A 24,486-nucleotide genomic window follows, 5' to 3' on the forward strand; every position below is an offset into this window, starting at 1 on the left:
AGGGTCGGCAGCCTGGGGGAGAGGGAAGGGAGGAAGCCAGCAGGGGCAGGGGAGAGGCTGGGGGAGGCCCCTGCAGACCTGACTCTCCCACTAGCCAAGCACAAGACAAGGGTACAGAGAGGTCAGCAGGCAGCCTGTGAGCAGATTAAGTAAGAAGGGTGGAGAAGTCAGAGGATTCTGGGGACCAGGCCTGGTTAGTTCTGGCTTGAGGAGAGTTACCTCTCAGCTCAGATGTGTCTACAAAGGAGGAGAATGGTCCTTTCCCCTCCCGCCTTGCTGACTGTCTGTGTGTTAGGAGCAAGTGGAGGAAAGCAGACCTCAGTGCTCTGCCATCTGTGAAGCTCAGCCTAAGGGTGACCTTCAGAAGCCCCCTCATTGTGACCAGGAGTGGGAAGCCCTGGGCCTCTCCTTCCTGTTCAGGGGGCAGTGGAGCTAAGCCTGTGTTGCAGCTGCTCCCTCAGGTGGTCATGAATACAATGGACTCCTCCAGGCGCTGGCAAAGGTTCCAGATTTCACCAAGATGCTCCTGTGGCAGGTGAGCCCCTGCAGCCATCCCTCCAGGACAGGAGGAGGTGGGAGATGGAGGATTCTGGTCACAGTGGGGCCACGTGGGGGGTGTGGCTTCTCCCTGGCCTCTCAGCAGCTTCCCTGAGCATCACCCTCCTCTCACCTGGGCACCCAGGAGCTGAGCTGACTCTGTTTAAAGAGCCAATTGGCTTCAGATGCAGGACAGTGGGTGCTAAGGCAGCCTCATGGGCCTCCTCCCATACAGGGGTACCTGAAAGGGAGCTGTCAGTGTAGGTGTACAGTTACCAGGGTAACTGGGAAGTGTCCGGGGTTGCCCAGGGTTTAGAAAAGCCACTGAGGACCGTGGAGCTCAGCCTAGGCCCTGGAAAGGGGTGGCCCTTTCCTGAGTTGACCGTGAGTGTGGTAGGGAAGGCCTGACCCTAGGATCCTACCTTTCCTCTTACTGCCCCTTGAATGGATGTTCTTTAGCAAGAGACAAGCCCTTCCTTCACCCTTCGAGAGAAGACCTAAGGTAAAGGCTAGTCGGTTATGTCAGCTCATCCTATGTGGTTAATGACTGCTCCCCTCAAAGCACCTTTGTTTCCTGACCCACGGCCTGCGGGGTTCCAGGGCCAGGGATTGAACCTTTAGCACTTCAGTCACCTGAGCCAGGGACCTCGCTGGATCCTTAAGTCACTGAGCCACCAGGGAACTCCTCAAATCACGTTGAAAATGGCAAGCACAGAAGTTCCCTTCATGGCTCAGTGGTTAACGAACCCGACTAGTATCAATGAGGATGGGGGTTCGATCCCTGGCCTCACTCAAGGGGATAAGTACCTGGTGTTGGCTCTGAGCTGTGGTGTTGGTCGCATAGGCAGCATGTCTCCCATACTGTGGGAGCTGTGAGTAGGCCGGCAGCTGTAGCTCCTATTTGATTCCCAGCCTGGGAACTTCCACATGCCGCAGGCCTAAAAAGCTAAAACAAATAGATACAAATTTAAAAGGTGATTAATAAATGCAATGGCAGGCACAAAGCCCTCTTAACTCTTTCTGGTGGGACATGTGATGTGGTCTTGTTTGAGAGGAGCAGAAGTAACTGCATATCTGTCCGATCTTTAGCTCAGGGCTTAGGGGCTGTGGGCTGAAGGAGAGCACATTTACTCATCCCAGGTTAATACAGCCTTGTCTGTTTCACATTCTACAGTCCTCCGTGTTCCCTATCCATGAGATCAGTGTGCCCCAGAGGGTGATGAAATCTTCATGTCATGTAACTTTGGTGCATGATGGAGCAGATATTTGCATGGTGGACTGCTTTTCCTAGGACTGTGCTTTCGCTGTTTAGCACCGACCTAGGATAAGATCTGATTGGAAATGTGATGGGATGAGAAGACATGGATAAAAGGTAGCCCTGGTACCTGGTGTTTATCTGCTGGGCAGTAAATGTTGGATCTGGCCGGCACTTGAGGAGGCACTGGGGAGGAGAGGTGGGGTGAACCAGGCCGGGAGAGTGCCTGCTGTCAGAAAGATGATCTCTAGCACAGAAGGTGCATATTGACAGATAATACATATTAAAATATGACTGTGATGTGCTTAGTGCTTTTGTGTTCGCGGGTCCTATATGCCAGCCCGGACTGACAAGTGCCTGAGTATAAACATGGGACAGTTGAACAGTGACACACGGTTTTTTCAGGAAGCATGTTTCAGGTTTTTTTGTTTTTTAAAGAGTGAACAATTGTATTTTTGATCCAGTGTTCCCTGACATTCAGTTGTTGGATCCCGGTGCTTTTGGACAGAAAAACTTGTGGCCAAGGCTCATGGGTGGCTCTGCTGCCCCCAAGTGGTGTGGGAACCTGGGAGAATCTCCCTATCTCCATGAACCACAGTGTCTTCATCAGGAAGATAAAGTCCTTCCAATACTCGAAGTTCCTCTCCTGCTGAGTTTTTTTGTTTTTGTTTTTTTCTTTCCCTGCATGCCTGTGGGTCAGAGATGCATGTTGCATGTGCCCTGGGAACTGCAGCCAAGTCCTGCCTTTGGTCCCTTGTCTGTGTTTTTCCTGCAGGAGCCTGAACTGAGTCCACACACTGAACTCACAGACCTGCAGGAGGAGATGAAAGAAAGAAAACCAGCAGGTTTTGAGGATGAGAATAACCCAAGTAATAGCAGAGGAGGTGCTGTGCAGGAGAGGTGGGCTGGGTGGGCTCCAACCACCATCCTTTCTGTTAACACCCAAACGCGCTAACCGATTGCGCCACAGAGACACACCGCCTCAAGGGCCTGTTATAATAAGGTCATGGAATCAGAATGTATTCCCGGTCGCCTCCCACCCCAGCAGGAAAAAGATTCAAATGTCTCCTATTTTGTGCAACCTCGCGAACACCGGGAACACTGAGCCTGGTCGTCGGACACGTCTTGGAGTTGACTCGGAGCCCGAGGGACCTAAGGGAGCTGGGGGCTCCAGCGAAACAGCGCCAGGCCCCAGACCATACTCCTCTGCTCCTGGCCACCTTGAGAGCGGCCCTTCAACGTGTGAACGAAAGCAACCGCCCATTTCCCATTCGCCATCGGCCTCACTCGTCGTGCTCACCGCAAGTCCCTCCAAGCCCGGGTGGTCGCGCAGAGGAAGGACACCAATCAGCTGTGTCCCCACCGCCCCGCGCACTCTTGGCGCCTCCAGCGTTCCCTCGCCACGCAGCCCCTTGCCTGGAGCACGCCTGACACCCAGCAACCACCCAGTAAACGCTCTGCCAAGGATGCACACCACCGCAGGATCCAGAACAAGAATTCTTATGCCACCTCTAAGATTTTTAGTCCCAAAGGAACCTAGATTTTTCAGATCGGCTCTTCTTCCAAACCTTTATTCTAGCAGCAGATTTAGAGCCAGACAAAAAGTTTTAGAAAGGCCAAGGGGGCACCCCCTCGACCCGCTCTTCAGGCTCTCCACCCAAGATGGTGGTGCGGCGGCCTCAGCCAGGGGACGCAGGTGTCAGGGAGAAGGGTGAACGAGGAAAGGTGGCAAGGAGGCAGAGGGTTAGGAGTATTGGGGGAGAGATCGACAGGGAGAGAGTGAGAGAGCGAGAGATTGAGACTGGTGTGGGCTGTGGGACCCTGGCAGCTTGGGTGTGACATCGAATCCTAACGGAGAACCCGCTGCCAGTGCCTGATAACCATGGGCAGCACCGTGTGGTTCTACCTTTTGGACCAGGTGTCTTGCCTCCTTCCCGCCCACAGAGCAGGTGGGCAAGGTAGCGGGAGGCGCACCTCACCCGAGGACTCAAGAACAGAGGTGGCCCAGACTCCGGAGAAGAGCGCCGGGAACTCTGCTCTCCACCCACCTCCACCCCCCACCCCACCCCCGGCCCCTTTCTAAAGCGCAACATTTGGCCCTGTTTACCGGAATTCGCCCTTTTCTGGCCTCAGGCTTCCGGGCAACTCCGGAGGCCCTGAGCACTGATCTGCAGGGCCCTGAGGGGTCGCCTGGTTCCTGCCAGCTGGAACTTGGCTTGCAAAGAAAGAGGGCTCCCTCTGATTTCCATTTCCCCGGCCTAGGCTGTGGGTGCTGATCCAAGACGCAGGGGGGCTGCAGAGACCCAAAGGAGGGAATCTCCTGTCGGTCTTCCCCTTTGCGGATGGCGTGCTCCCATACGAAGAAAAAAACCCCCAATAACCCGCGCACAAGGAAACTACCAGAGTCAGCAAACGAACTGTGTATAGTGGCAGGGCACACGACAGGCAAAAATCAGGTGTGTTTCTATACATCACCAGTGAACAATCTGAAAGAAAACAGTTAAAAAAAAATTCAATTTACATTAGCACCCCAACGAATGAAATACCTGCGAAATAGTTTTGAAAACTGCTGCTGCAAGTGATGAAAGAAGACCCGAGGAAATGGAAAGACAGGCTTCAGGGACTGGAAGATTCAGTGCAGTTGAGAGGCCAGTAGTACTACTCAAAGTGGGATGTGCAGAGTCAATACAGTTCCTGTCAAAATGTTTTCCTCTGCGCGTTCTAATTGCACACCCTTGATCCCTTGCAGTACCTTTCCTCCCAGACATTGTGGTTTTCCTGCCTTCAAGTTTGACTGGGTCTTTTTATTTGTTGTTGGGTTTTTTGTTGTTGTTGTTGGTTGGTTGGTTTGCTCTTTCCCATGTGTCTGAATAACTGTTTGAACTGATAGAATGAACACCGTTGGAATCAAAGTTTTCATCTTCTTCTCTGGTGATCCGAACATCTGTGTGAGCTCTGGGTCACTTGCAAATGCTGGATTCGTCTCCTCATGACGGGTCCTTTCTGCTGCCTCTTTGGATACTCGGCGATCTCTTGATGGAGTGCCAGACACTGAACTTTACCTTGTTGGAGGCCGGAGAGTTTTGTGTTGTGGTACACGTCGGGCTTCCGGTTCAGGGATGCATGAGTTCTTCGCAAAGAGTTTGATCCTGTCGGGCCTTGCTTGTATGATGTGCTAAGAGGTCCAGGGCAGTGCTTGGTCTAGGGCGAGGAGTATGTTCATCGCTGCGAAGAATGGACAGTGCTCTCGGGCTTGCTGACTAGCTGGGACCATGGCCCCGGCCCCTTGTCTCAGAAATCAGGCGGCCCGGCAGGCCTGCCCACAAAAAAAACGAAAAAGCACACTTGGGAAAAGGATCTTTGCTCGCTAACGGGGCTCGCTAACTCACTACAGCGCACACTCGGCGCAAAAGACTACTCTGCCATTTAAACGCAGAAACGCCAGGGGAGAGCGCGAACGCAGTCCCCCACTACCACAAATTACGCAGTCGAGTTTCCCGCATTTGGGGAAATCGCAGAGGTCAGCACACCCGCAGTGCAATGGGTGAACCTCGCCCTGGGAAAACCACCTTCCTGATCATGGTGTTTCCCCTGCCAGGTAAGTATGAGCGCCTCTCCCCCCGCCCCCCGCGCGGCCGCCGGAGCCTTGCACTGTACACACACGCTCACTTTGCTCCCCCTCCCTCCCGACCCCCTCCACCACCCTACGCAGCCCCTCCTTTTCCGTGCCTCTCAGCACCCCACGGACACCGCTTCTAAATGAAAAAGGAGCAACATCTGCGGAGGATTCCACACCCGGGGAAGCGGCTGGCGGGAAGTTACCCGACTCTGCCGCCGATTTACATAAGCCAACCCCCACGCCCCCACGTCCGACCTCTGAGACGGCGCCTGTCCTCCAAGCCCCGCCCCTGAGCCCGCCCCTCCCGGCCCGACCGCAGAGGGGCGGGGCGGCGGCCCAATAGGGGAGTGACGTCACGATCCCGCCCACCTGGCCGAGCCCTTCGACCAGCGGCAAAGGAACTCGGATCTTAACTCTGCGGTGAAGGCGGATTTTTGCCAGCCGCCTAGAGTCCTTCCTTATCTGTATTCTTGGGTGACGCGCCCAGGGAGGGAATTCTGGAATTGAGTTTTTACGCTGATCCAAAACTTTCTTAAGGAATAAGGAAGTCGTCGGAGTTCCCGTCGTGGCTCAGCGGTAAAGAACACGACCAGTACCCATGAGGACGCCAGTTGGATCCCTGGCCTCGCTCAGTGGGTTAAGGATCCGGCGTTGCGGTGAGTGGTGGCGTAGGTCACAGACGCTGCTCGGATCCCCAGTTGCTGTGGCTGTGGTGTGGCCCGGCAGCTGGAGCTCCCATTTGACCCCTATCCTGGGAACTTCCATATGCCACCGGGTGCGGCCCTAAACAGAAAGACACACACACACACACACACACACACACACAGACACACACACACGTGTAAAACAATGGCTACAAATAGGAACAAGAGTCTAAGTATGTGTCAGGTGCAGAGACATAGAGATTCAGGGTCACATCACTAAGGGCTGCTCGGTGTCTTTTCTGTGCACGTCCTTCCTACTTCATTCTCATCATTGTATCCCAGGGACCCTGTTTTTCTTTCCTCACCATTCAGAATACAAGAAATGAAGATTCTGAAGAAGAGCTGCTGCCTAGATGAAGGGCTGGCAAGGTGACATGTTTCCTTGAAGAGTGGGAACTTGGATTGCTTGTTTGTTTGTGTCATTTTCTATCACAGACTGGGGGAGAGCTGAGGTCAGGGGGTGGGGGAGGCTGGAGAAGGCCGCGGGCTTGAGTTTTCCGACCAGAGAGCAAGGAGTGGACTAGCTTGATCCTTGGGGGTGCCTCTGGGCTGAGGGGGAAGCTGACTCTTGAGGGGAAGCATGGAGCTGACAGCAGATGAACGGAGGGCCCCCAGCTAACTTCCAGGGGGGCACCTCCCTTTCATCTTCTCTTCTCCCCCTTTCCTCCTCCTTTATCTCTATGCAACCTTCAGAAGTAGATGTGGAAATCTACTCAGTCATTGGAAATATTCTTAGTATCATGGGATAGTAAGAGCTCAGAGAATCTCCAGGAAATGTGAGAACCAGGCTGTACAGACAGGAATAAGAAAGGCCAATCAGAGGGAGCACACAGACGGAGCCACACTGTAGCACTACCTGGGAAGGACACCACTGTCCCCTGCTGAGTGGCAACCCCTGTCACTTTGCACAGGTGACACTACCGGCCCTGCACAGGCGACACACCGCCAGTGGCTCCAGTGACTTCTGCCGCACCTGGTCAGTCTTAAACTAGGGCTCTGTAGGTGAATGACACCCGGGGCCTCCTCCTTGAGTCTCTCAACTCACGTCAAAAGCTGGAGCCCTTGTGACTGCTGGGGACTGGCCAGCCCTTGGTACTAGACCCACATCTGAGTCCCGAGGAAAACCAAGAAAGCAAGTATGTGACCCAGAGTGTGGGAAGTTCCTCACACATGGGAAGGGGGTTCAGATGCTAGACGGCCTGGCGATGACCGAAGACCAGGCTGTGCCCAGCACCGTGCAGCCAGCCTTGTGGAGAATGCCGTAATTCCAGTGCCCAAGCCCTCCCCCAGCCCTGTCCCAAACGAACACCCAAACACACGTCCACACCCCAACCTCGGAGTGTGCTAGAGGTTTATCCCTGAGCCCAGCATGATGTTCTGTCATCCAGCATTACTGAAGTCCTGTCCACTGAGGATGGAGAGGTTTGAAAGTTCTCCTTTCTGGGGATAGAGTAGCTGTTCTAAAGCCATGGTAACAAATAGCCACCAGAACAGGGTTTAAATCCTCTCTGTCCACCAGCGACCACTGTAGGAGTGTCCTGTGGTTACTGTGCCATGTGCTTAGTGGCTTAAAACAACACACATTTATCATCTCAGGGTTCTGGCGATGAGAAATGCAAGATGCAGCTCACTGAGGTAAAGTCAGTGTGCCAGCAGGGTTGAGGTTGCTTGTGAGGGCTGCAGGGCAGACACTGTTGCTTTGCCTTTTCCAGTGTCTGGAAGATGCCCAGGCTCTTGGCTCACAGCCCCCTCCCATCCTCACAGGCCGTCATGGCTGATCAAGTGATTCTCACATCAGGTTGTTCTGACAGCGACTCTCCTTCCTCCCTCTTTCACCTCAGTGTCTGGACCCTTGGGATTCCTTTGGGCCCTCCAGGACCATCTCCCCATCTCAAGGTCCTTAATTTCATGGCACCTGCAACGTCTCTTGGGCCACGTCACATGACATAGTCTCGCGATCCAGGGATTCGGCCGTGGACGTCTGTGGGCAAGCCTTCTTCTGCTAGCACAGCCACTCTCCTGAGTGGACACACCTCTGCAAGCCTGTGGGTCGGCGCCAGCCCCTCTCTGCTGAAAGCCAGCCAGGGGAAAGCCTCTCCCTGCACTGCTTGTGAGGCCCTGCCAGTCCACAGCTGTGCCCGTGCTGGGGCATTTGAGTCGGGGCAAGAGGAGGCGACAAGTCTGTGGGGAGAGGCATCTGAGGCCCCAGGGCCTGGGAAGGTCCCAGGCACCAGAGCTCTGAGCTGCCAAGACCTTCCTCGGGGGAGGGGGCGAGGAGCTGGGGAGGGTGTTGTGAGCTGAGTGTGTGTATCCGACCCCCCACCCCCAGCTCCTATCTTGGACCCTCATTCCCAGTGGGGCTGTCGTTGGAGATGGGGCCTTTGAGGGAGTCCCGTAGACTAAGGTAGATCACAGGCTTGAGGCCCCGATCTGATAGGGTTAGTGTCCTTATGAGCCGAGGCATCGGAGAGCTTGGGCTCCTGCCCTAGCCCAGCTCAAGCCAGGAGAAGCGGCCATGTCAGGACACATGAGGCGATGGCCATGTGCAAGCCAGGAAGGGAGCTGTCACCAGGAAGTGAGTTAGGGGACCCGCCAACCTTGATCTTGGACTTCCAGCCTCCAGAACATGGAGAAAGCACATTTCTGCCAAAGTCACCCAGTCTATGGTATTTCTTTCTTTTTCTTTTTTAATGGCAGCCTGAGCTGACTAGTACAGTGGATTGCTAAGCCAGTGGCGTTAAGTAGCTTATCTACCTGGGCCTTTCTGGGATGGGCCCAGGTTTCGTTCATTTCCTCTACTTCTTCCCTACAGCCCTGCTTTGCCCTTGTTAAGACTCCTCTGTGACTTTGGAGTGGGGAGTGATCATGGGGCTGAGGATTCCATAGGATGATGTGCGACATGCAAGAATGACCTGCACCAAGGTTCTGCTTACTTTCTTTTGAGCACGTTTGACATCTTCACAAAAATCAGCCTACTGTGAACTGGGACCACTGGATTCAGATTCTGCAGTGACCCTATAACCCCCCTGGCCCCCCGGGGCCTGTGGTTCCACCTCTCCTGGGAGAGTTCTGTGCCTTGGACTCCCCAGAAGCGCAGAGAAGGGTTTGGATTCTAGAGGGGAGTGTGTGCCTAGCTGTAGGGACAAAGGAAAGACTCCCCAGAGTCAAGGTATGGGAGGGGGTGGGGGAAGATGAGAGGCTGCTCTTGTGGGAATAGAGGAGGCTGGAGGAGGAGATGGAGCCTGGGTGTATGTGTGTGTGTTGTGTGATGTGTGTGTGTGTGTGTGTGTCCAGCCTGAGGTCAGGGGAAGTTGAAGAGAGAGCTGAGGCCCTTCTGGGCCCAGAGAGCTGATGAGGGTGACATTCAAGCTCTGGTCATCCTCCTTTGTCTGCTTCCCCCTCTCCCTCCCCCTCCCCCACCTCCTCTGTCTTCCAACCAGCCTTTTATTGTTTCTAGGTCTCCTTGTCCCTGCTCCTCTCCAGCCCCTCACCCATCCCTGCCAGTCACACACCCAACAGGCCAGGGAAGGATGGGGCTGCCCCCGTGTGAGACGATGATGGACTATTTTCCCCCATGAACTAAGATGCGGGAAAACCTTCATCTCTGGTCAGGTCCTGTTTAGAGGAGAGAGAATAAGATGGCTGTGCCTGAGGAGCTCAGCCTCCACGGCCAAGCTCGGCAGCACTGGGCTTAGGCCAACCCCCGGGATGTGTGACCAAAAGTCGGGAACCTCTGCCCAGGGACCAGAACATCTGGTTCACAAGATCCTGGGCAGCTCAGTGAGTGTGGTAGGGAAGGCCTGACCCTAGGATCCTACCTTTCCTCTTACTGCCCCTTGAATGGATGTTCTTTAGCAAGAGACAAGCCCTTCCTTCACCCTTCGAGAGAAGACCTAAGGTAAAGGCTAGTCGGTTATGTCAGCTCATCCTATGTGGTTAATGACTGCTCCCCTCAAAGCACCTTTGTTTCCTGACCCACGGCCTGCGGGGTTCCAGGGCCAGGGATTGAACCTTTAGCACTTCAGTCACCTGAGCCAGGGACCTCGCTGGATCCTTAAGTCACTGAGCCACCAGGGAACTCCTCAAATCACGTTGAAAATGGCAGGAACCAGAGTTCTCTTCATGGCTCAGTGGTTAACGAACCCGACTAGTATCAATGAGGATGGGGGTTCGATCCCTGGCCTCACTCAAGGGGATAAGTACCTGGTGTTGCTCTGAGCTGTGGTGTCGGTCGCATAGGCAGCATGTCTCCCATGCTGTGGGAGCTGTGAGTAGGCCGGCAGCTGTAGCTCCTATTTGATTCCCAGCCTGGGAACGTCCACGTGCTGCAGGTGCAGCCCTAAAAAGCTAAAACAAATAGATACAAATTTAAAAGGTGATTAATAAGTGAAACGGCAGGCGCAAAGCCCCCTTAACTCTTTCTGGTGGGACATGTGACGTGGTCTTGTTTGAGAGGAGCGGAAGTGACTGCATTTCTGTCTGATCTTTAGTGTTTCCACTAACCATTCCATTGCCTCCTAAAGGCCAGTGCCTTGGGTTGCTGAAGTTGTGACTATTTGCCATCTTGGGTCCTTGAAGCAGGTAACCCAAGTGAATTTGCCATCTCCCAGGGAGTCACAGCCTGTTCGATGTCCTCGTCATTCGCAAACATCACTAAAATGGCTTGTCTCGGCTCTTCTGCCTTCATCGTGGCAACGAACCTGTGATTAGGAAATGCCAGTGCTTCTCCATCCCAACCCTCACTGACACAAATGACTGCATCTGTGTTTGAATAATAACATCTCCCCGTGATGGCCTGATCTTGGCAGTAAGGCTCTGCTCCCGGCATCTGAAAGCCCATCAGAGAGTTGGAGAAAACACCCCCAGAGAAAGAAAAGCAGTGCAGTCGAGAGCAGGGGAAGGGGTGCTAACGACAGACCACAGCGATGCCTCACTTTGCTCTGGATGCAGCCTTGTCCTGAAAATCACAGTTCTCTTCCTGTTGGACCTGAGCCGCATCCCAGCGTTACCTGTAGAGTCACCCCGCTCCAGGTGGGGAGATGACCTGACTAGGAGAGCTGGGAGAGCTAGGAGGGAGAGGGGGAGTGTGAACTGGGATTTATTTGTGGGTGGGGAGGTGTGTAGAAACAGCCCCCCTTTCTGTCACAACTCCTGACTGATGGAGGAATGTTCTGTGAAGGCCGGTGCCTGGCATTCTGGAAGGTCTGAGAGGGAGCAGTGAGGGGATCAGGATGTGGGGAGAGAGAGGCCGTGAAAGTGAGAGCACAGAGATGGCCCCTGACTTTCTCACACCTCCCACTCTGCACCAAGGGCCTGGGCAGGGAGCATGAAGGATGCACTTCGAAAGGACTGATCATTGATGCGGCCCTTTCATTTTATCCTCTGCGCACGGGCCAGGGACTAGAAAAGAAATGAAAAACGCCAGCCAGGTAGGCAAAGGGTGGATCCTACCTGAGATTTCAGTGAACAGGCTGACCTTTCAGGGCTTTGTGCTTTACCTGTGGGTTTGGAGTTGAGCTGAGAGCTGGAGGAGCCTGAGGACAGGTCCCCAGGGATGCTGCCCTCCTGAGGCCACATCAAGGCCCACTGGCCAGTGCTGCACAGGTGTGCAGGCTGCAGGACCCTACCCATTTCTGTGGTTGAAAAGAGAAGGGCTGGGCAGGGCTGAGCACCCATCCTGGACAAGGTGACATTTCCCCTTGAGAGAGCACCTGGGCAAGGGACTGGCTTTACTTAAGCTGAGGCTCTTCCTGGAATGGTGGAGCTTTTCCCTTCATGTGGATGCAGTTTCTTGGGCCTTATGCCCTGAGGTGTTTCACATGCTGCATAGCGACTGTGATGTTGCCCTTCTTGAGCTGAGCATAGAGCCCAGGGCTTAGAGCCTGTGGGCTGCCTGACAGCACGGTTCCTCATCCCAGGTCAATATGGCCTTGTCTGTTTCACATTATACGGTCCTCCGTGTTTGTTATCCATGAGATCACTGTGCCCCAGAGGGCGATGAAATCTTCATGTCATGTAACTTTGGTGCATGATGGAGCAGATATTTGCATGGTGGACTGCTTTTCCTAGGACTGTGCTTTCGCTGTTTAGCACCGATGTAGGATAAGATCTGATTGGAAATGTGATGGGATGAGAAGACATGGATAAAAGGTAGCCCTGGTACCTGGTGTTTATCTGCTGGGCAGTAAATGTTGGATCTGGCCGGCACTTGAGGAGGCACTGGGGAGGAGAGGTGGGGTGAACCAGGCCGGGAGAGTGCCTGCTGTCAGAAAGATGATCTCTAGCACGGAAGGTGCATATTGACAGATAATATATATTGAAATATGGTTGTGATGTGCTTAATGCTTTTGTGTTCATTGGTCCCATGCGCCAGGCTGGACTGACAAGTGCCCGAGTATCAACAAGGGACAGTTGAACAGTGATACAGTGTTCTTTCAGGAAATATCTTTCAGTTGTTTTTTTTTGTTGTTGTTGTTTGTTTGTTTGTTTGAAGAGTGAACAATTGTATGTTTGACCCAGTGTTCCCTGACATTCAGCTGTGCGATACCGGAGCTTTTGGACAGAAAAGCTTGTGGCCAAGGCTCATGGGTGGCTCTGCTGCCCCCAAGTGGTGTGGGAACCTGGGAGAATCTCCCTATCTCCATGAACCACAGTGTCTTCATCAGGAAGATAAAGTCCTTCCAATACTCGAAATTCCTCTCCTGCTGAGTTTTTTTGTTTTTGTTTTTTCTTTCCCTGCATGCCTGTGGGTCCGAGATGCATGTTGCATGTGCCCTGGGAACTGCAGCCAAGTCTTGACTTTGGTCCCTTGTCTGTGCTTTTCCTGCAGGAGCCTGAACTGAGTCCACACACTGAACTCACAGACCTGCAGGGGGAGATGGAAGAAAGAAAATCAACAGGTTTTGAGGATGAGAAGAACCCAAGTAATGGCAGAGGAGGTGCTTTGCAAGAGAGGTGAGACTGAGGACCAGATAAGTTCAAAAAGTCAAGGCAACTGAGGGATGCACGCAGCATCATCCAGGTTTCCGTGTGCAGCCTGAGCTGAGCAGGGAAGGCTGGGAGAGTCACTGTCTCCATGTGAACATGTGCAGCTGCCCAGGAATGCTCAGGATGGATCAGGGTTGGTTTATTCTGCTGGGAAGCACCAGTTCCATAAGGAGGAGGAGGCAGCAGGAGGCTGTGCCCTAGAGCCCTCAGCCACAACCTTGGGGTTGCCCTCAGTGGCCGTCCTCTACGGAAGTGTGTGCTAAGAGAGAGAAATGAGGTTTGGAGAAGAATTAGAGATGGTCCTTGGCAGCTCAGACAGGTCTGCCCCATGGCCAGAAGGGGCCAGGGTGAGGGGGTCCCTTGCATCTGAAGCAGAGATAATCATCCTTTTGTGCCTTTAGTTTGGAAGGCTTTACACACAGGGTCTCTTCAAGACATGCTGAGCGCTTAATGTGCCTTCTGCTGTGTTAACACCTCGGAGCTCAGCTCTCAGTAAGCTTCTCCTGGGGAGATCACCGCAGTGAGAGGAAGGCACAAGTGTGCATGGTTGCACCAAAATGTGCCTGCTGCTCCCCTGACTTGGGTCGTTGCTGCAGCCCAGAGGATGGGAGGCTAGACTGAGGCCATCTGTTCCTGATGGTAGTGAAACCAGGAGAGGAATCCCCGAGGACAGGTGTGTCTGCCTGAGAGTCACCCGAGGTGAAGGTGATGGCATAAGGTGCGTGTAGGGCAGGCTCTTCTTTACGGAGGGCGACGTGCTACATCCTGGGAGAAAGCAGAGCCTCCCTGTCAGGACCGTTGGAATGGAGTTGAGGTGAGCAGAGACTTGAGACCCGTCTTATTCAATCAGTGACAGGATGTTGCTGAGAAGGTCCTCAGTGCTTGACCTGGTGTGAGGATTCTTGGACACAGAGGTGGATAAAGGGTTATCCCCGTGTTTGTGGCGTTCTCTGTCTGGTAGCAGTGAACTCATGAGCGGTGTATTGGTGTTGGGGTCAACGGAGCAAGTGGTCCGTTTGGGCAAGGCATGACCTGGTGGGTGGTCCTGGTTCCCTTCTCTTTTTTCCCAACAGCTGCATGGCCTTTCCTGGCTCCATGGCCCTGATTCCAGCCAGATTCGAGGCTCTCAGGGTGCAGATGACACCCGGACTCCATGTTGCCTTAAAGCAGTCCACACTGCCCAGGTCTCCAGAGAAAACCGCAAAGATCTGTAACTCCGACTATGTCTTGGGGAAGTGGAGAAATAATGAGGCAAGTTTAGTATGTCTTCTAGGGTCATACCTGTCATGATGACTGGTGATTTTTGGTTTTCTCTCTGAGAAGTTAAATACTTTCCACACGTGCAGATTCTCTCCCTATTGAGCTCCATGAAAGCATTCAGTGCGCCCTTCTGCGAGATGTGTTGTACTGATTCCCTTGCGGGGGATGGAAGGGGAGGGTGGGAATCCTTCCTGAAAAGAGTGTGAAGATGGCATTTCCCAGCTCAGCCTGGGTGTCTGTAGGCGAGAACATCAATGGCAGAAACCACCAGGCTCCTCCTGGTGAAAGGAGAGGTACAAACAGGAGCAGTGACAGTGCCTGGCTTTTGCTTCCTGAAGCATCAGGTCACAGGCCTCTAGAGACCCTCCCTCAGGAAGTGTCCCAGGTGCCAACTGTCCTAGGTGAGTGTCACGGTTGTTCGTGTGGGCTCCCTCCCTGTGTTCATTTCATAGCTTCTGGGTAGAGTGTAGCACATTCCAAAGAATAAGCAGAGGGTTGGACTAGGACAGTTGGACTCGTGTGGTTGGACAGTGAATCTCAAACATTTTAAGATCCCACTCAGAAAGTGACCTTTCAGGGAACGGAATGCATGGGTGGGCTTTAGTGTCATGTAATGTGAGAGCATTCAATGCGGTTAGCATCATCTGGTGACTTGTGAAGGCAACAGCTTCTTCAGGTGACCCCAGTGATGGCCCTACCTTCCAAAGAACAAAGAGAGCCACTGGCTTCCCCTGTTCTTATGGGAACAGCAGGCCGTTTAATGAAAAAAGCTGGGACCATGGCTCTTCCTCTAGGGCTATGGAATCAAGGAGATCCCATGGCAGGTGACCTAGGATGAGGTAGAGGAGATTTTATGACCATGGCCTCAAAGGGGTGGAGAAAAATGGTGGAGGCTTTTGAAGCCACACGTGAGTAGGCTCAGAGGGACATCACATCTGAGAAAACATGTTTAGCAAAACTATGCACCTCGCGCTCTATAAATATTTATCCCATGATTTGCCGTCATTGTGTATGTAACTAAGCTCTATTGTATTAGACAAGTAGTGACTGGTTCGAGGAGGTCAGGAGTCTTCATATCAGCACACACACCTGAAATGGAAGTGGTATGTCTTTGGGGAAAAGGTCAAACTAATAAAGAAGTTATTTCTCATTTTCTGATTTTCGTTGTTGAGCTAACGGAAGACTCGACTGTCAGACTACTATGCTGACTATGATGCCGACTTAAACATGGGCTCTGATGATTTTGATAAAACAATGTGAAACACCTGTTTTGACAGATTGCTGCAGTGGCATCCAGGACTGTCAGTGGAAGTGGGGAATGACATGACACCACCTTTCGGACACCCAACTGGCAAGAGGTAAAAGAGGAAGGGACAGTCAGCCCACTGTATACAATGACATGCAAGACCTAACTCTCACGTTGGTTCAACCCAAACCAGCGAGAAGCAATCTATGGTCATACTGAGTCTTGGGCCCAGTCTAAACGGTGGAGCTTTGGGAAACAAATCTCTCAAATGCAACACAATGGAAAGAGTTTTTGTTCAGGAGTTAGAAGAGGCAGTATGTTGGGGATGTTGGTTTTCCTCACTTTGGAGTTCCATCGTGGCTCAGCAGAAACAAATCTGGCTAGCATCCATGAGGTCACAGGTTCAATCTCTGGCCTCGCTCAGTGGGTTAAGTATCTGTCATTGCTCCAAACTGCACTCTAGGTCACAGATGCGTTTTGTATCCTGTCTTGCTGTGCCTGGGAATTTCCATATGCTGCCATTACGCTTGCAGAAAACAAACATGCAAACAAACAAAACACCCACACACAGCTTAGTCAAAGTAGTTGGTATAAGATAGGGAACAAAGTTGCATGGCTAGCTCTGCCTGACCTCAGGAATTAGTTTATAGTCATCATGGTCAAATCAGGATGGAACTGTTGCAATGATACTTCAAGGCATCAAGGGACCAGAATAAAGAGTCCAAAAGTAAACCTTTACCTACAACAAGACTGATATTTTTGACCAGTGCAGAGAGGTAACCCCATGGAGAAAACATATTCTTTTCAACAGATGGTAAAGAATGATCTACTTCAGCTTTTTGACTAATAGATGTCTATATGCATGTGAGAAGTAGTTATATTACTGGGCTGAATCCATACCTCATACCTTGTACAATAAGGAACTCAGGATAGATCATAGACCTAAATGTAAACCAGGAGTTCACCTCATGGCTCAGTGGTTAACGAATCTGACTAGGAACCATGAGGTTGGAGTTTAATCCCTGGCCTTGCTCAGTGGGTTGGGGATCTGGCATTGCCGTGAGCTATGGTGTGGGTCACAGACGTGGCTCAGATCCCAAGTTGCTGTGGCTGTGGCATAGGCCAGAGGCTACAGCTCCGATTGGACCCCTAGCCTGGGAACTGCCATATACCCCAGTTTCGACCCTAGAATATACAAAAAGACCAAAAAAAGAGAAAAAATCCCCCAAATTAAATGGAAACCATAAAATTTGTAGAAGACCTAGAGGGAAATATTTGTGAGTTTAGATTAGAAATATGTTTCTTAGATGAGGCCAAAGATATAACCACTTGAAAAATACATTGATTTATAAATATTCATAAAAATTGAAAAACCATATTGGTCTTGAAGACGCTGGTAATAAATGAAAGGTCAAGTTGCAAATAGTGGAAAATATTTGTAAATCACAAACCCCACTGAGGACCTAAATGCACACTCTCTGGTAATGCTTAAAACTGCTATTAAAAGGACCACAAAATCCCTTTAAATGCAGTAAAAGATTTCTGTAGTGATTTTGGAACCAGGCAGTGTGAGTCATCCACCTTTATTCCTCTTTTGTAAATTGCTTTGATAAATGAGGCACATTTGAATTTCCATATAAATTTGAGAATTAGCGTGTGAATGTCTTCCCAGATACCTATTAGAAGTTTGATTGGGATTCAGTAGTTGTGTCCATCACAGTGAGACTTGACATTGAGCCCTACTGAGTTTCTCATCTACAGCACCTTTTCCATTTATTATTCTCCATTTCTCTCATTGTTTAATTTGTGAAAGTAATGATCTGTGGTGTTCATCGTACTATTCTTACACATATTTTTTCTCGTAAGGCCACGCAGTCCAAGAATTGGTCGCAGACTTGAAGAAACTCTTCCAGAACAAGATACATAAATGGGCCACAAGAACATAAAAAGATAATCAACTCAGTGTCAGTGATCAGAGAAACAAATTAAAACTACAGTGAGTTCCGATTATATATTCATTACCATGGTTAAATTTAAAGAGATTGAAAATACCACATGTGGTAAAGGGGTAAAGCCACCAGATGTTTCTTACACTTGGGGGAATGAGTAGTCATTCAGGCACTTTGAAAAGCTGAATGACAGTTGAGCACACACCCATCATGTGAGCAGCCTTTCCATTCCTAGGTGTTTACAGAGTATGTCCCCATAACAACCTGCACATGAATATCCATAGTGAGTTTCTTCAAAAGAACTGAACTCTGGAAACTACAGGGACATCCATTAGTTGGTGAATGTATGAACTGACACAAAGTATCGATATAAAGGAATAGTGCTTAGCAAAAAAATGTGCAAGCGCTGCTGTTGCTTGTAAGATGGTGGAGATTCTCTGAATCAAGCTGCATGGAGGCAGGCAGACAGGAAAGAGTCCGTGCGTAGTTCCATTTATAAGGGTGCTAAAGATGCAAATTCATCTCTAATGGCAGTGGTTGCCTGGGGCTGAGGGTTGAGGGAGTGAAGGAAAGCAAAGGGGTCCAAAGGTTGTGAGGACATGGACACACCGTGTATCAGATGGTAGCTGTAGTTTTCATAGTGTAACCAGCTATCAAAGTGCACTTGATTGTATACTCTAAAGTGACATAGTGTGTTGTGTCTGAATTATACCTCAAGAGAATTCATATAACAGTGTATTGTATTCCTCCAGAATATAGGAATGTTCACTAAATAGCAGTGAATATTTAGCAAATGAAATTCAATAGAACACACTTGAGATTCCCATCCTTAATCATTAAATGTTTAAGAACATATGCACTGAAGACTCCTGAAAACTCTTGCCGAGGACATTAAAGAGCTAAATAGGAGGTCCTGCCATGGCCCAGTGTGTTAAGACTCTGACCGCAGCGGCCAGGTTGCTGCGGAGCTTCAGGGTCAATGCCAGCCTGGCTGCAGTGGGTTAAAGGATCTGGCACTGGCACAGCTGCACCTTGAAGTCAATCCCTGGCCCACAAACAGCCCTATGGCATGGGTGTGGCCATTAAATTTAAGAAGACCTAAATAAATATATATAATATACATATCATATTCAAAGATTGAAACTCCTAATATTGTTTGAATGTGAAATCAACATTATTTGAAATCATATTGCCCCAGGCATTCCGGGGATAATTTGCAAACTCCTTATAAAACATATATGGAAACCACGGTACCTGGATTGGCCCATCAACTGTGGAGAGGCATTAAGTTAGAGGCCTTACTCTAGGAGATTTCCAAAGTCATGTTCAAACTATAGCCACGAGGCGTTCCTGTTGTGTCTCAGCGGGTTAAGAACTCGACATTTTCTCTGGGAGGATGTAGGTTTGATCCCTGACCTAGCTCAGTGGGTTGAGGATCCAGCCTTTCCATAAGCTGCAGCATAGGCTTCAGATAGGACTCAGACCCAGGTTTGCCCTGGCTGTGGGGTAGGCCTGCAGCAGCCCATTTGACCCCTAGCCGAGAAACTTCCCTGTGCCACAGGTGTGCCCGTAAAAACCACAGTAATGTAAACATTGTAGTATTGGTCCAAGTAAAGACAACACAGCGATAACAGTGAGACAAGATTGGGGAATAGAAAATTGACCCGCACCCATGTGCAATTAATTTGAACTTTGCCTCACTGAGGTAATGAAAAGTATTTTCTAAAAAAAATCCTAGAACAAATGACTCTTCACTTAGAATAAGCTAATACTAAAAGCCACTTTTCTCTGCCCTCTAAAGGTAATTGGAGATGTTTCACTGAAATTTCAAAGCTTTTCACAAATAGTGGAACTATTTTCTCAATTAAGGCATAGACAGAAATTTCATTCTCCTTCTAAAATGAAGGTGTTCGCTATGGGCTAAAAAAATGATTCAGCTGAGTTATATAAAACATGAAATTTTGAAGGTCATCATACATTACCATTTTAAAAGTGACAAGGCAGTCCATTGACCAGCAGTCTATTTTATTTACCACGCATATATCCGACAAGGAATTTCTCCAAAATATATGAAGAACTTTTACACATCACGCAAGAAATTATAGACACCGTAAATTCTGAATTAGCAGAAGATTTGAAGAGTCACTTTAGAGTAGAAGATGTCCAAAATGACATCCTGGATACCCAAATGGGAAAGCACGGCAGATCTCAGAATGGCTGCAATGAAGGTTTGTCGGAATGGAGGGAGCCTGGAACTGGCCTGTCTTGGGGGGGCAGGGTAGGAATGGAACATGACCCAACTGCACTGCAAATGGTGTCTGTTTCTACCCTTTCACCAAGCACTTCTCTTCTCAGGTGCATCTGCCTCGGAGACACAGCGCCTATCTCCAGATGATAATTTGTTCAGCAATATTCATACCTCTTTTATGCATAATCATCAAAAATATATGTCTTTGTCATCAGAAAAATGGATAATCATATTGTGCTATACTCCTAAAACAGACTATCTCTTAGCATAAGAATAAAACCAAATGATTGATGCAACCAATTGAGATGGAACCTCAAAACCAGACATTGGTTGAAAGAACACAGAGAAAGGAGACCCTCTTGCATCTTTACAATTCAGTGACATGCAGGAATAAAGAAAACTCACCTGTGGTGAGAGGATTCCGACCCTGTTTGTCTGTGGAAGATGGGAATTGACTGGTAAGTAGCACGGGAGAAGTTCAGGAATGGTGGAGGTGCAGTCTCTTGATCTGGGTGGTGATTCCACAATGGATACAGCATGTTGAGTGTACTGAGCTGTGCTCATAAGTTGTGTGTGTTTTTGTTCTGGTAAATTGTATGTCAGTATAGAAGGGATGGCCTTAAGAAAGGGGGGTGACAAAGACAAAAAGAGTGCCAGATGGCAGCAAATGGGTAACAAATATTCACCGTGTAAATAATAAGGATGCTTTGAGAAGAAAACCAAAGTGATTGAGCAGAACAAACACTACAGAGTATACTTAAGAGAAAAGATAAGGAAATTTAAAAGTTCACCTCACATTAAATGACAGACTGCCCTCTTGGGAAAATCACCCTGGAACAACCATCACAGACCTCATCTCCATTAAAAGTACTGTCATTCTGTTGACTGTAATGGGAGAAGGTGGGTTTTAATGCCCAAGAGAAATGGTTTCTAATGCACAATGCTTTCCTCACCAAATGTGTGGTCTGGGGAAATTTTATACCGCTGAGATTTTCTTCATAAGGAAAATAACTTCTGATTATTCAGATAGTTCATAGGATTAGATACGATCCCTTTACTAGGTGCTAGGAACATACCTGACTTTGTCCCTCCTTTGTCCACTGTGTAGTTATGGACAGAATACAGTTGGCAGGGGACAGATAAGATGTTCCCAAATAAATATTCCCCACTCGCCATTTCTAGAAAGAAGTCATGTTCATAATTGAAGGAATAGGAGAGGAACAAGAGTCTTTTGAACAGCCATCCCCAAACCTTGACCTTGGCTAGTTTGCATCTGAAAGCAGCCTTGACAACCTTTAGACCAGGACCAGCCCCTGCAGTGTTCCCTGTCTGGAATGGAATGAGGAGGTACAGTAGAGCTTAGAACAGCCTGACCCACAGGTTTGATCCCTGGCCTGGGATCTTCGAAGTTTGGGATGTTAAGTTTCTCCAGAAGCCAACAGGCTGCCCCAGTGAAGAGAAGAATCTGACATAACACGGAGATGCAGCACAAAGAGCACTGAGTCGGGACCAAATACTTTTTCTAAATTACTCCTTCCCTTAGCATTATACTCTGCTTTTGTCCTATACTTTTATGTCACAGATCACATTGGGGAAGCCCAAAGAAGAACTTCATGGCAGTCTAAACGTTTGATGTCTTTCACTGGTGGAAGAGATTTAGGAATGTGTTAACATTTCCAGAGAAGGTGGGGTGCCTTCATGACAGCCCTTAAGACAATAGGACATGTTGGGAAACTACTTGTGTCTTGACTTTTTGGTAAACAGAGGAGAGTGAAGATGAGGGCTCTGCGCAGATGTGTTTTGGAGGGAGGGAGCTAGCGCAGTGGTATTAGCACAAGTGCAGACACCTATGAAGTGTGGCTGCTGAGGGGGTGTCCCCATGGCTGGTGACCTTCCCAAGGCACCAGGCAGCCTTGTGTATCAGCATGGCCTAGGCCCCTGAATCCAGGGGCCCCCAAGATTCCATCAACCCTCCCCCCACCTTCCAGTTCTGTTGTGGCAACTCCAGACAGTTCCCTGGCACCCTGGGTCCCCCTTCCTCATGCCAGTCCCCGTCTGAGCTACAGGCAGGGCCTTGGGCTCTGAGCTCTAGCATCTTGAACTTGGTTTCTGTGGATACAGACCCTCCAGTGTTGTGGGGTATTGATTCGGGTGTGCCCAACAGTAAGTTAAGAATTCCAGTTTTCCTCATCCCTCATTCCCGCTTCAGCCTATGGGATTCCACGTGCTTTAATCCACCCTGTGTTGGGTGTCTTCTCCCCAGGCCCTGGCTCTCCTGCCACGTGTCACCATGGCAGTGTCTCTTGGCCCTTCATCAGACTTGAGGGCACAACACAAACTCATGCGAGAGAACCAGGAGCTTCAGCGGCAGCTGGCCCAGAGCAAGCAGGACTTCCGAGACCTCAGGGAGAAATTCCTTGTATCCAAAGCTGCTGCCTACTCCCTGGCCAACCAGCTGCAGAAATACCGTACGTCCTAGGGGTCGGGGGCAACCAAGCGATGAGTGGTCACTGGCTTCCTTCTAGGAAAGGAAACACTCTCCAGACTTGATCTTCTCTCCCTTTGTCAAAATGAAGTTCATTCTGACCACAATCCAGGGCAGGCAGAGGTGGCTCTTTCTCCCTCAGTTGGCAGAGGGTGGGAGAACTGAGGCACCAGGGAACCATCCCCTCAGGCCCCTGCTCTGTGTCTCACCTCAGAGGGTACAATACTGTCTTGGGAACGTGGCCCTTGATTGAGGGTCAGTCTGGGGGTGTGTGAATTCTGACCTTGCCAAACAGCAGTTAATCTTGTCTCGTTCCTTTCTGTGCCTTGGAGCTTGTCTTTCCTCAGCTCTAAAATGGGGAGGACTGGAAGGCCGTGCAGTTGGGAGCCCGAGGAATCAGATGTGGAAATCCCTGCGTAGAGCCTGGTAACGGGCTTACACCTGCCCTTGGGATGGACTCTGCCTCCTCCCTAGAAGGCAGTGACCACAGCCACGTGTCCAGCCTCCCCCTGAGGCAGCGTCTCTGTTTTTGCAGAGTGTGAAGGGGACAGAGACATCATTGAATCCGTGCTGGGGGAGAAGCTAGAGTTTAAGTTGGTGAAGCTGGCAGAGGATCCAGCGCTGGCCAAGAGGTTCCGGTAAGGAGGGTTCTGTGCTGGGAGGCCGGTGGAAGGTCTAGGCCTCTGTGAAGTGGGGCCAGGATCGACACTGGGCCAGGAGAGGACAGAAATGCTCATGGCAGGCACCCGGACACAGATGCTCATGACATAATCAGAGAACAGCCACTGGTGAAGTATGCAGTACAGTTGTTATTCAGAGCCTCATTTACCATGTTTTTTTTTTTTTTTTACGTTTAGGGGCATGCCTATGGCATCTGGAGGTTCCTAGGCTAGGGGGGTTGAATCAGAGCTGTAGCCACCAGCCTACGCCAGAGCCATAGATCTGAGCCACATCTGCGACCTACACCACAGCTCAGGGAAGTGCCAGATCCTTACCCAGCTGATCGAGGCCAAGGATCGAACCCACATCCTCATGTATGCTTGTTGGGTTCATTAACGACTGAGCCATGTCGGTCACGCCCTATGCTTTTTTTTGTTTTTAATTTTTCATCTTTTGGTGATGCTCGAGGCATAGGGAAGTTCCCATCCCAGGGATCAAAGCAGCACCACATGTGAATCAACTATACTTTACTTTAAAAATGTTTTCAAATAAAATATATAAAGCGGATATACCCCAGGATCCTGCCGTATAGCACAGCGTATACAATGACTGTGAAAAGGAATCTATATATGTATAACTGAATGACATTGCTGTTAGGACACATTTAAACAGCATTGTAAAACAACTATAATCCATCGTTTTTCTTTTTTTCAAGAAAAATAACCTGAGCACAGCCACAGAGACGTGAGCCACAAAAGTGACAATGCTGGATACTTAACCACAGGTTATCAGGAAACTCCAGTTGTTATTCAAAGCCTCATTTGTCACATTTTTTTTTGTTTTGTATGGTTTTTTTGTTTTTTGTCTATTAGGGCTACGCCTGTGGCATATGGAAGTTCCCAGTCTAGGGGGTGAATCAGACCACAGTTCACGGCAACGCCAGATCCTTAACCCAGAGCAAGACCAGGGATCGAACCTGAATCCACATGCATGCTCATCGGGTTTGATAATCACTGAACTACGACGGGAACTCTGCATGCTTTTTTTTTTTTTTTTCCCTTACTTTTTTTTTTTTTTCCCCACTTTACAGCAAGGGGATCAGGTTATCCTTACACGTATACATTACAATTACATTTTCCCCCCACCCTTTCTTCTGTTGCATCATGAGTATCTAGACAAAGTTTTCAATGCTATTCAGCAGGATCTCCTTGCAAATCTATTCTAAGTTGTGTCTGATAAGCCCAAGCTCCCGATCCCTCCTGATATCACTTATAACTGGAATCTAATATCCAGAACAAATGAACATCTCCTCAGAAAAGAAAATCATGGACTGCATGCTTTTTTAAAAAATTTTGTTTTTTGGTCCTGCTCAAGGCATAGGGAAGTTCCCATCCCAGGAATCAAACCAGCACCACATGCAAATCAACTATACTTTACTTTAAAAATGTTTTCAAATAAAATATGTGAAAGCAGATATACCTCAGGATCCTACTGTATAGCACAGCATATGCAAAGACTATGAAAAGGAATCTATAT

At 49.8% G+C, this 24,486-nt stretch overlaps 1 protein-coding gene and 1 non-coding gene across 37 annotated transcripts in view; one reads left to right on the forward strand and one right to left on the reverse strand.

The window, feature by feature from the left end:
• The window catches only part of LOC102164320 (NBPF family member NBPF6-like), a 118,751-nt gene that overhangs the window by 80,473 nt on the left and 13,792 nt on the right, over positions 1 to 24,486 (forward strand). For 6 of the 36 annotated variants that reach the window (XM_085023253.1, XM_085023255.1, XM_085023250.1 and 3 more), the window contains 8 exons: positions 2,568 to 5,390; positions 5,505 to 6,067; positions 12,945 to 13,069; positions 15,640 to 15,720; positions 17,475 to 17,604; positions 19,913 to 20,263; positions 22,069 to 22,273; positions 22,826 to 22,928. In XM_085023253.1, the coding sequence (XP_084879379.1) occupies positions 22,096 to 22,273; positions 22,826 to 22,928 (281 nt within the window). In that variant the 5' untranslated portion in view covers positions 2,568 to 5,390; positions 5,505 to 6,067; positions 12,945 to 13,069; ... (2 more) ...; positions 19,913 to 20,263; positions 22,069 to 22,095. Of the gene's footprint in view, positions 1 to 295; positions 536 to 1,711; positions 1,910 to 2,567; positions 5,391 to 5,504; positions 6,068 to 7,170; positions 11,147 to 12,944; positions 13,070 to 14,175; positions 14,354 to 15,639; positions 15,721 to 17,472; positions 17,605 to 19,609; positions 19,786 to 19,912; positions 20,706 to 22,068; positions 22,717 to 22,825; positions 22,929 to 24,486 lie in introns of those variants that run through there. The other 30 variants (XR_014844292.1, XM_085023249.1, XM_085023274.1 and 27 more) reach the window with 19 other exon arrangements.
• Positions 5,235 to 5,398, reverse strand: LOC146404140 (U1 spliceosomal RNA). The gene has a single exon (XR_014845008.1). It is a non-coding gene; the product is annotated as a U1 spliceosomal RNA (small nuclear RNA).

Source organism: Sus scrofa, chromosome 4 (genome assembly GCF_054392235.1).
Source record: "Sus scrofa isolate SSC_HxYL_T2T_F1_AM1 chromosome 4, Sscrofa_HxYL_maternal_Yorkshire_Landrace_v2.0, whole genome shotgun sequence".
In the NCBI taxonomy this organism is placed as follows: Eukaryota; Metazoa; Chordata; class Mammalia; order Artiodactyla; family Suidae; genus Sus; species Sus scrofa.